Raw genomic sequence first — 12293 nt, forward strand, 5'->3', positions numbered from 1 at the left:
CTAGCTTGAAATACATTTGAGAAATGGTAAAGATTTGACTGAAAGGGGTCTGACAAATGCTAAACGTTCCCATTCAAACTTTGCATCTATCATTTCTTCAAAGATTAAATACAGGAATTCCCTTGCCCCTTCACCTTACCACAACAATGCTTAAAGAAAAGAGAAAATACAAACAAGGGAAAAAACTTGTAGTATATTCATAATAAGTTCTGGACAAAACAAAGATAAGCTCCAATTAAGTTTATTTGCACTTACATTTTCATTCATCAATCTTGCCAGATACACACAGCATTGCAAAGCACATTCAGCTAGTCTTTTCACTTGGTGACCGTCATATTTTCAGTGTCACCATTTCCCTTTGTGTTACATGTTTATTAATGACTTTAATCTTGGTTGGTTTGCACAATGGGAGGATAGCAAAGCTTCAAAAACAAATGCAGATCAGTTATTTTAATATCTTTCTGTGTTTTAATGTAGGTTGACCAAAGGGCAGTGTCTGAAGTTTTGTTAGTACGTCATATCTACTACACAAACTACTAAAATGTATTTTTCCCTACATTAGCCTGTAGCGCAATACTCTACAAATGTGTGGTCATCTAAGGATTGCACTGTAAATCAAGGCCTCCAGTGGTATGTAAATAAAGTGGTTTTGCTCAGCCCTACAGATGATGCAAGTGTTTAGCAAAAGTTGGTTAGCTTAAATAGCACCAGAGTGTCACTCTCTAAAGGGATTCATTCAACATTGCACCTATACTGAGAGACTCTTTGCTAGACAATTAAACACACAACTAGTGGGAATGAGGGCGTTATCAGAATTGGGTTTTAAAACTTTTTTTCTTCTTTTTATGTTTATTTTTTTTCTAATTGCTCTGGCCTTCACATTTTTTAATCAGCTATTATCTACTCGTCCTGGTCGTCCTTGTCAGTTCGGCCTGAGTCTCTGTCCTTCTCCCTCCTGGATTCCTTCACCACCTGATGGAAAAAGAAGACAGATTTTTTCAAATTCTCTTTCATTATTCAATATAGCTCCTATTTTTTTTTTTAACTTCCACGATGCATACACATTAAGCTAGTATTTTTTATATTGTTGTGCCATATTTGAATAAATCATTGTACCTCTCCATCTCTAGTCTCAACTGTCTTAATCACCACAGTCCTCTTGCTCTGGGTGTCTGGAGTTGGCTCATAGTCTGTGTAAAGTCAGATTAAAGCACTGCTAAGCTCTTTACATCCACATACATTCACATTCGAAAAATAGGAGTTTTTAAGATTGAATTCCTATGTTGAATTATCACATGTTGTGATTGATCAGTGATGACTGTATAGAGTAGTGGGAGGCGGTATGTCTGGCCTGAAATACGCGTATGTTTTTACATACAGTTTGGACGAATTCAGAAATGTTGTTAGAAACCAAGCTGATATAATCAAGAACTCAGGGAGTAACAAAAATCACAATGATTGTTACATTATCAAGAAGAGTATTGCGTTTCTCTGTTGAGTAAAGATTTAAAATACGAATGCAGAACATCTTTTTGATCTTAGACAAAAAGACCTGTAGCTTACCTCGGTCGCCAAAGTGATTGCTCATGCCAATATTGAGGATGGGAACAGTAATCCTAAAAAGGGAAAATAAAATGTGTTGTTATTAACTTAACCTGCATATCCATTACTCTGAGTGTTTAAATGGACATACATTAAAGACTAGACACTACATGAAACACAGCAGGAACATTTTCGGCTGTCAGATGAAAATTTCAACAACTTTTACACAAAAATATTTTGGTAAATATCGCAATTATACGTTTTGAAAGATGACAAATATTCCACAGCTTTCCTTGCATCTGAAAAAAAGACAAAACTGTCCCCCCAAAAACAGACACATTTTAAACGTGATACACAGTTTGTTCTCCCTCACCTGCTCTCCTCCCCCTCCAGCAGTTTACGGTAAGTAGCGATCTCAATGTCCAGAGCCATTTTGACATTGAGGAGGTCCTGGTACTCGCGAAGGTGGCGAGCCATCTCCTCCTTCAGGTGGCGGATCTCATCCTCCAGCCTGCCAACGTTGTCCTGGTAGCTGTTGATCTCAATGCCAAACTGGTCCTCCATTTCACGCATCTGCCTCAGCAGAGCTTCATTCTGAAAACATACAGTAAAAGAAGAAGGTGAAATTAGTATAATAATAGAAAAAAGACTATTATAGACAGAAGACAGGTGTCGTTTAGCCTCACGGTGTTCTTCAGAGCATCAATTTCACAGTTGAAGGACTGAATCTGCCTCCTGGACTCATTGGCATCCTGCTTGGCCTGCCTCAGAGCATCAGTGTTTCGCTTAGCAGACTCAGTCAAATCAGCAAACTGCAGAACAAAGAGACAAACACACAAGAATTAATTGTGTCTGTGTGTTGAGTCGTGATTGTCTGTCAGTGTTTCTGACTGCGTATTACCTTGGACTTGTACCAGTCCTCAGATTCCTGCATGTTCTTCATGGCGATGTTCTCATACTGGGCCCTGATGTCCCTCAGAGCACCAGTGAGGTCGGGCCTGGCGCTGCTGTCCACCTCCATCTTCAGCTGATGAGTTTGAACGCTCACTTGGACGTCCTGGATTTCCTGATAACACCGTGATATGCACAAATAGCCCAAATTATATATTTCAGAAACGCAACATTTGTATTGAGAGTTTGCCATGGTGTAAGAAGCCAGTTTCACCCCTTGCATCTCACCATCAGAATTTTTAAAGTTCAGCTTTTGGACACTTTCTCTTTTCTACCGAAGCTTCAACTTCTATGCAGATGATACTCAACTAATCATTGCTTCTCTTCCCTCTGAAACTTGGTCTACTTGCCAATTTTCTGTTTACAACCAACAGTAAACTTCAAATACAGCAAAAATTCGCACATTTGAACAGAAAACAGTTTTAGCTTAACCCTCCAAAATCAACATAGTGCTTAATAGTGTTGTCAGAGGAAACTAAAAAACAAGTTAAAGTTTGTCAGTCTAGCACATTGAATTATAACTACTCTTGATTTGTTGGTTAATGTGTCACTGGGATGATCTCATTGCAGGCAAAATACTAGTCCACCATAGGCACTTAGGATCATCACCACCTTAAAATCCCCCATTAATTTATTGTAGTTTGACTGTATTTTGGCTGTCACCATGTTGAATCCCTGTTCAGTTGTCATAAATAGAGAAATGAACCATACAGACCAAAACCCTTTTGGTACCAGATTGTCATCAAGTTTAATTCTGCTGTAAAGTTGAGCCTTTTGATACGGGCTTCTGTTGGGATTGACTCGCTTTTGGGGTCTGCCTCAAGTGGACACTTGAGGAACTGCACTTTTTGGCACTTCTGCATTGGCTTCATTTCTCAGCCGTGGAGGTTGGCACGCACTTGATGTAGCTTTTGAAGATCTCCAGATAACACTTTGTGATAGGTGACTCCTTAGACAAAAGGACTTCTAAGCTCAGTGGAAAATTGCAAAGGATGCAACATCACTTACCTCATCATGGATCTTCTTCAGGAATTCAATTTCATCCATCAGAGACTCAATCTTCCTCTCCAGCTCCAGACGGGACAACGTGGCATCATCCACATCCTAGTTTTCATATGAGACAAACAGAATTTATGTTGATATGTTTAAAATGTGTCATCCATTGCTGAAAGCCCTTATCATAATAAACATACTTTTTTGAAATAATACCAAAACACTTCTGAGACGAAACATAAAAAGAGTTTTTTGGTATGAAAGAATTTATATATTGAAATTCCTGAAACCTCCAGGTTATATCTCTCACAGATTTTTAAGCATTAAGACAATTAATCAAAAGTCATGAAGATGTTTTATCATTTCAATCTGTTGTGCAGTAGCCTTGTTTAATGACGTTTTAGAAACCTGCCCTGTGATCTTACTGTGACAACATTATGTAAGTGTTGCAGACGGAGTGAAGCAGTCAATTTTGACCTGTTATCTGAGCCTGAGGACACAGAAACCAATATGTCAATCATGATCGTGATCTGAGTGTTTACCTTGCGGAAGGCGACCAGGTTACCCTCGGCATCCGCCCTCTTCTGAGCCTCTTCCTCCAGCCTGCAGGACAAATAGCGATACAAAATATTTTAAACAATGTACTGATTCCCTTCAGGCTCAAATACTGTCCTTTTTACAAAGTGGGGAGGAAGAATATGTCCGAGATGACCCTTTCTTGTCGGGGGTAGCAGCAGGGCATCAGCTGGCAAAAAGCTTTCAGGATCAATTAGTTAATTCACTGTCCTGTAAAAGAAAGGGTTTGGGGGTGCACCCCCGTGGGATCAGCTGCTACTCCTTTCAACTAATGTGGTTTCTCTACAGGTCAATAAGGTCACACTCAACAAGGTTATACACACACTTGTTCTTTTAATGATTTTAAATGGTCATTTTGATATTGGCTCGTATAGAGTGAGGGGACTGCGGAGAGCAGATAGTGGGCGAGACATTCGCAGGGCAGTTGTACACTTTGTGACTGATGGGACGTCCGTGTGGTCGTCTGGGTATTTGGTTCAATCAGTCCTGTCAGACACAAGTCATATCCGGCCTGGACATTAAGTGGATTAGTGGGGAAAGAATCACAGTGGGTCCTGCCTCCTCATCTTTAATTCATGCCGTGTGTTACAGGGGTCCTTTTGTCCTAATGGGGTCTTTGGCATCCTCCCATCAGCACACAGGGACACTGCAAACACACCTAATGGAGTCATCAAGTCACATTGATTTTTCCTGATGCTATTCTCACCACGCCTGATACCCAACCTCTCTTCCTCTTGGTTTCCTCTCCCTCTCTCCTCCCTGCTCCTCAGCCAGCCCCACCCTGTGACCGGTCCACCCATCTGCCTCGTCTCATCTTTCTCTGTGTGCATGTTTCTAGGTAATTTAATAATTGGCGTTATTTAAGGTAATCCTTCATTACCAAACACTTCCTGTTGTCATTTGCTCTCGAGTACAGTGTCCTTGTTTTCTGTTGGTCACTTTGCTTTTCTCCTTCTTTTATGCTGAATCATGCCACAAGACATAATATCAATAAACAATATAGTCGTAAATAGAAACAGACTTATTTGCAAGATGCAGTGCAGTGTCCTGTTCATGCTGCTGCTCTGTTGTGTCCAGTCTGCTGAAGTGCCACGCCCTACACCACCATCAAGTGGCAAACGCCCAAGGGACTCTGTGTACTCTCTGTGTGCTTTAAGTGGACAATGCACCGTATATCACAGGCACACATCAGACAGATGACTCAAAGAACAGTATATGACAACAAACCCACAACAAACCCCATTCATTTCTTGATGCAGTTCCTCAAACTTTTTCAGTGTGCTTTTCCAATCACGCTATCCTTCAACAAAAAACTTTTCTTGCACCATACTTTTATTTCTCTTCGTGTTGGTACTTACCTCTGCTTCACGAGGTTCAGGTCCTCGGCTATGTTGTCCCTCTCCAGCAGGTACTGGTCCCTCTCCTTTCCGATGTCGTCCATCTGGCGCCTCAGCTCCCTCAGCTCCTCCTGGAAGATCTCGGAGGCGCGGTTGGGCTGCCCGTGCTGCTGCTGGCCCTTGAACTGGTTGAGCTCCTGCTGCAGCGAGCCGTTCTGCTGCTCCAGGTAGCGCACCTTCTCGATGAAGCTGGCAAAGCGGTCGTTGAGCTCCTGCAGCTCGGCCTTCTCATTGCTGCGGGTGGTGAGGAACTCCTGGTTGATGGCTTCGGACAGGGTGAAGTCCACCTTGTCGTAGCTGAGGCGGGGAGGCTGGGCGGTGGGGCGGGAGCGCTGTTGGTGGTAGGTGGTGGAGCGGGATGCAACCGCTGGGGACATTGAACGCATGTAGCGCCCTCCTGAAGCAGGCATACGGGAGGAAACAGGGGAGTAAGAGGACATGGAGATGGGGTGGGGGCTTCCAAAGGTGCGCCTGTAGGAGGTGGAGGTATGCATCGAAGAGTGGCTCATGGCTGGTCTTGTTCTGTTCTCTCTAAGAAAAGATGCAGAGTTGGAGGCTGGAGATGCTCGTGAGGCAACAGGACATCAGACTGAAGAGTGCCGGGGCTTTTTATGCTCTAAGTCAGCTAACCCACCACTCACGCCTCTCCCTCCCTCCCTTCCTCCTCCTCCTCACCCCACCCACATGTACCCTTCCTCTCTCAATCAACATACAAGCTTTGGCCACTCCCTACCCTTCAGAGATGGACCCTGCCTCTCTCTGTAGCTCTGTCTTCCTCTATGTCTCGACAGCTCCACCCTTTTAACCAGAGGACTTGGCACGAGGCCAGACTCGCCTCCAGAGCTCTGTTTTGATTACTAAAGATGTCTCTTGCTCGCCGCTCTGATTCATGCACCCGTTGACACTTTGCACCAGTTTGTAGTCAGCCTGTCAGGTTTGATTGTGTGCATGATTCCTAAATGAATGATTTATCTCGTTCGTGCAAATGCAACTTTACGATCAGAGACGCTGTTACCTGGTTCTCTTTAGAAACTGTGAAATTTCAGCCTAAATTGAATAACATGCACACATTGATTTGATTCTTTTTCCTCTCTCCATCTGTCTCCCCCGCTTCTCCCTCTCTGTCTCTCTCTCCTTTTACTGTAATGGATACTTTATTGATATTCTGGGCGTCTGGGGCAGAATCATGACTCCGCAGTTATTCTATCCCTTTGAAAAGCATTAGATCCAGTAATCCCTATTAGACAAGGAGTTGTCAAATAGCTTTGTCTGGATTTCTGGTTAGTTTTTCGTAACAGTAATTTAGAGTCTGAATGAGGACTTAAAGATGACTGAGGTGGAAGGAATTGTGATTGTTGTCCAAGGACTCAATGACTTACCTATGACCAAAATTAACAGTTTGGGAAGAAATCCTAAAAGTTTTATTGCTTTGAGTTTACTGTAATGCAATTTTTTAATCAGTTGTTGCAGCTGAACTAACAGAGTACAGTTTTCGCATTCTTGATGATGCTACTAGTCACTACTTTGCATCCAACAACTCACATTTTTATTGATTGATTCAGAAGACCATGTTTTTTGCCCTGAACACATGCTGATATAATTTCTCTCTCATATATGTTTTTGTTCTTCGGATATATCAGATTAAATTTTTCCAACAAGGGACAAAAAACACAACAAAAGTTTTTTATGCTTTTGAGATTTTTTGTGAATCCTATTTGTTACTACAAAGAGGTTGTTATACAGTTTGACACCAATAAATCAACTACTGAGGGAAAAATAACCTTAACTCAGAACGACATGGCAAGCATGCAGCAACAGAAAGCTCCATGCCATGCTTATATACTTAACATTAATGTTGGCTGTATTCGCTGTCGAAGCACCTTCAGATCTCTCCACAGAGAGAGAGTGTGTGTGTGCATGTGCATGTGTGTGTCCAGTCATTCTAATTGTGGTCTGCAGAGAGGCTACCAATCTAACAGAAAGTTGACGTAATTCCGAGCATGCTCTGTGGTGCCAGGGTGTGGCACTTTCCTCCCTTTGTGTCAGCTGCGATGGTGGTACCTTTTGATTCCAGTCATGCTCCATTGTAGTTAAAATCACACACAATCAGACGTAACACTCTTTGTCAAATGTGTTTCCCTTCACAAGACAAATGCACTCACTTGCACAACAACCAGTAGGCTTTATTTGAACCCTTCACTCAACACTTTGTTGTTATATTTAACTTTTAGTTTCCTCTTCCTAATGCTGCACAGTGTAGTAAGATATAGTGTTTTTTTTTCACACACACACACGCCTGATTTCCCTCTGTGGAAGCCTGCATTGCTTCAACTGCGGAGGCCCGGCTCTCTGTGTAATAAATGGCCCATGTTGGTCTTAGCTCTGTAATCTAATCAACCTGCTTTATGGTCAGTTACTCTCTCCTCTCCCCCCTCCCCCCCCCTCTCTGCTGGGAGCACGTCTCACTTTCTATTCTTTCACCAGATCCGGCTCCGTTCTGCCCACACGCTCACGTTTCTTATCAGTTTAACGATTGTATCTGCATTTCTACACTAAAATTAGCAGCATGCATGCTAATTAGACACACACACGGTCACACATGCTTAAGTATACAGTTCAATGACTTTACAGTGAACTGTGTCAGTAATACTAACCATCAGCCAGATGTTGCCATTAGTGATTGACCCTTCTGGCTCGTGGAGGATTCCCATGGGAGCATAAATTCAATAAGGCTTCTTCGACAGTATCAGGCTACAGTATCTGTTCCTGTTTCCACATATTGGACTCGCAGTGTGTGGGTCATGTTTCAATATCCCAGGCTTTGCTTTAATTTGTTTTTAGGGAGGATGGTATTCACCCAGATTCCATGAACAAAGTTGTAGTACAGCCACATCTAAAGCAAGAGCAACAATACTTTAATGAGTAGGATCCCAAACATTTCTGACTTTGGTAACTCATAAAAGTAATGTCCCTGACATATTCTAGACAAGATAATGATTATTGAACAATTCAGAACACCACAAGTTACTTAGTGTTGTATTTTCAAATTCTATAATTTTCAATTATGTCTCCAAATGTTAATTATCGTAAGTCAGAGATAGATATAGATGCAGAGTTTTGCAAATATGTTGGCTTTTGCAAATGTACTCTGGTTATGAATGCACTTGGGCTGATATATATATATATGAACACGCATTACAATCATGTACTAGAGAGAGACAGGGCAGAGACACAAACCTGTTTGTAAAGGATTTTAAACAACTAAAGTTGAATAATTTAGTGTTTTATAAAAAAGCTTAAACAGTCAAGGGGTTGAATTAATAATTTGTTACATATGCTTCATGAATCATAAAGCTATATAATGTAGATTTTTTGTCTGTTTTAGTCTGTGCCACAAGTCGTCCTGACACGTAAAGTACAAGTGATAGCTGTTTTAAAGTAATAATCTTGAAGATTTTCATGTAAATAAATGTCTGTTAAGTCACTATCTATCGCAGAATGAGGTAACACAATGGTGATTGAGCCTATGGCCCACTGATGAAAGCCTTTGCATTTGCAGTATATAGTATTATTATGGACTGTGTGACTGTTAGTCTGCCAGAGAGGGTAGGCGGAGCTAAGCGGCTGCTTTTTCCGATCTCTGCAAGCGTTGCGTTGGCTGAACAAACAAAGAAAAGATGTTTGACTACAGATACAACTTCAACAATAAGTGAAAGAAAAAGAAACAAATTGGACGCTCAGATGAAGGCAAACAGTCTAAAAAGGAAAGCGACCGTCAGCGAGGAAAATCAAGAGTTACAACCGGAGCCAACCGTGGACGTCTGGTTATCTGGGATGTATGCCTTTAATCGCCATAAGGTGCCAAATAGAACAAAACTGAGAACTTCGAGATGATCAGCTTAAGAGAGGTTGAAAACCTGGCCGCTTTAGAGAGGATGAGATCTCTCCTTAAAGAGAATGTGATAGAAGTGTTTGTATGAAGAATGAAGTTCTCTCTGATTGTAGATGTCAGTTAGTTGGTTTGTCATGTTGTGAGTAGCTGTCTGCCACAGTGTATTTTTATGCTGCCATGGGGGTTTCAGATTGTTTATATAATGGACATAGTAGCTTCACTTAAAAGTAAATGAAAACAGTGACAGTTTTACAACATGTGACAAACAGAGCACTTCTTTTTCTGCACATGCTGCAGCGAGTCTTATCACTCCATCATGACTGTGGTAGGTTCCCGGAGAGGACTGATGAAGGAAGCAACATCCTCTCTGAGATCAGTTGCTAGGGAGTGGTGAGCAATAAAAAGTCATTGGTATTAATCAGAGCTGTGGAGCTGCTCTGGTGGTGTCACCTCACTGACTTATGTCCTAATTCAGTATCCAGGAAAGACTCAAGGACATTCATGAGTCTGACCTGCTATCTGACAATTTACTTATGCTGGTTTGCTTTGACTGGGCAAAGTGTTGTGAATGCTGCGACCCATTTAAAGGCCTGGTATGATCCTGGAGCGCTGTCAGGTCCAAGATAGAGATCATTTGTGAAAAATGACGGCTGTCCTGCAGAGCGGTGGGGTCGGTCTCGACTGCAGAGTGAACAGAGATGGAGGAACAACACTTAGTACATGTGACCCAGAGACACGTTAACGGCCGAGGGTGATTTACGGGCGACTTTGGTAATTACTGTAATGGAGCACTGCAGTGTTATACAAGTGTGCTGTAGGGATTTCATTTAGGATACTTATGTTTGTATGTAAATGAAGAGACACAGACAAAGCAGCAGTGAAACCAACACGAATGCATCCTGAAAAGTTAAAAAAGGAGCTTTAACTTCTTATTTTTCCGCCCTGAGATGTAAATCACTCTTTTGAAGTGCAATAACACAACACACAAAAGACAACCTGCTTCACGTATCTACAGTTTTGACTTTGAACTTCACATTGATTCAAAACTGCAAAGCATGTAATCCCATCTTTTGCTTTACTCCCCTTTCACTCCACCTCTGTGTTTCTGCTGTGTAGGCCAGGCCATGGCTTCTTCCATTAAACATTTTGCTGCAGTGACGTCAGCCTTTTTTTCCTGCACTGCAGTGAGTCATATGATGTACATGTTACTATCTGCGGCTCTGTCCGCTCCGTGCATTAAAGCAGACTGCGACATCCTGATAAATCATTTTAATTGAACTGAGAGCAGGATGTGATGGCCATTTTTTTAGCACACTCAGCAGCAGTGTTCCTATAACAACACTGCTTTTTTACTGTGTCTCTAGTCCATATAAACGTCCTGCACGGGCCATGTTAGATGTTCAACGTATGCCTGTGTGTCTTTTGGTCGAGCTGTTGATTTCTGCAGTGCAAACAAGTCATCTTTTCTACTTTATGTATAGTTTAGAGTTTTTGAGTGCTTTGTTGGTGCTAATGTAATCAGTGGCTCAAACTCAAGGCTCAGTGGTTACAAGCTGAAATGACAGTAATTAAAGGCACATGATGTTATTTCTGCTGATAAGGGTGCTTTAATAAAAAAAATAACGTTGATTAATTGTGAAGTAGTGTGGGATTATGGGAGTTGTTGTCTTCATTGTTTAAGAAACACCATCACCATCAAAAATCTGTCTGCCGTCACTCAGGCAGAAATCCTGTCCCAAGGTGATGTAATGCAGCTAAGATTTATTATGGGATGTTATGTCATCGGTTCCGACAGAGGCGGCCTTTCTGCTTGGAGTTTCCATGTTCTCCCCGTGCATGCGTGGGTTCCCGCCGCGCACTCCGGCTCCATCCCACAGTCCAAAGACATGCTCGTTCATTGGTGACTCTAAATTCTCTCGTAGGTGTGAGTGTGAAAGGTTGTCTGTCTCTATCTGTCAGCCCTGTGATTGAGTGGCCAGGGTGTACGCCACCTCTCTCCCAATGACAGCTGGGATAGACTCCAGCTCCTCTGCGACCCTGAACAGGATAAGCGCTATAGATGGATGGATGTGTCATTTAATTCTAATTAAAAAGCCTTAAGTAACTTTAGGTAACTTGTACAGTTTGCTGACTTCCAACTGCACTCTCTGAATTATAATCGTTTGTTTCCCCAGAAGACAAGCGGCCAAATAAAACATATATTTATCTTGAAAATATAAATGATAAATGATCCAACTCCAGCTTGAACCTTTGTAGGAACTATCTCACTCTTAAGAAGGCGGTGATCTGTTGGTTTTCTTTAGTTAAACAGCTGTCTGCTCATCTGAAAACGCTTATGAGCGAGATGAGAGTAAAATAAAACAGTTGTGAGCAGAAAAATCAAAACAATGACCCAAAATACACTACAGCACTCTGCAGAGTTGATGGAAAAAGAGTTCCACTTTCATCTGCTGTTGTACTGTTCAGGGAAAAAATATGTCAGTCAAGTGTAACACAGGATTTTGATAGAGTATCTTTTTTTTATTTATTAATTTCAGGGTAGCAAACATAAAAATGCTCTGTGATGTGAGTGATTTAAAATACATCGTAAAGAAAGTGTGTCAACATTGATCTTCCAAATGGTTATATAATATAAGTTGGCCACAAATCAGAGAATAACTTGTGGCTTCTATAAACTATCAGTGCCAATTCATAAAAATACTGTTGGTCAAAATAAATATGACGTTCCTCTGCAAACATATTTATTACACACGCGACTCCTTTCTATTTTCACATATGTAGTTGTACAACAAGGCGTTGCACTTAACATGATACACTGAAGTGGTTCTGGGTTCATACATTGACTGAGAGTAACAATAACATTACAGTGAGAATAAAAAGTGTTAAAGCCCATATTTTAGCGGATGTTGTGGATGTTAAAATGAATGAGCTGATGAGGGTAT

The 12293-nt window shown here is 41.5% G+C and overlaps 1 protein-coding gene across 1 annotated transcript; it reads right to left on the bottom strand.

Moving 5' to 3' along the window:
* Positions 1-236: 236 nt before the first annotated feature.
* Positions 237-6145, bottom strand: prph (peripherin). Its single transcript, XM_069678678.1, has 10 exons — positions 6135-6145; positions 5421-5990; positions 4029-4089; positions 3502-3597; positions 2444-2608; positions 2229-2354; positions 1916-2136; positions 1564-1616; positions 1117-1190; positions 237-972 (listed from the first exon to the last, which is right to left on the bottom strand). The coding sequence occupies exons 1-10, from the start codon at positions 6143-6145 to the stop codon at positions 901-903; spliced, it is 1449 nt and encodes a 482-aa protein (XP_069534779.1). The 3' UTR covers positions 237-900.
* Positions 6146-12293: the final 6148 nt, after the last annotated feature.

Source organism: Semicossyphus pulcher, unplaced genomic scaffold (assembly GCF_022749685.1).
Source record: "Semicossyphus pulcher isolate SPU_LCO1_2020_fin unplaced genomic scaffold, fSemPul1.0.p SCAF_3, whole genome shotgun sequence".
In the NCBI taxonomy this organism is placed as follows: Eukaryota; Metazoa; Chordata; class Actinopteri; order Labriformes; family Labridae; genus Semicossyphus; species Semicossyphus pulcher.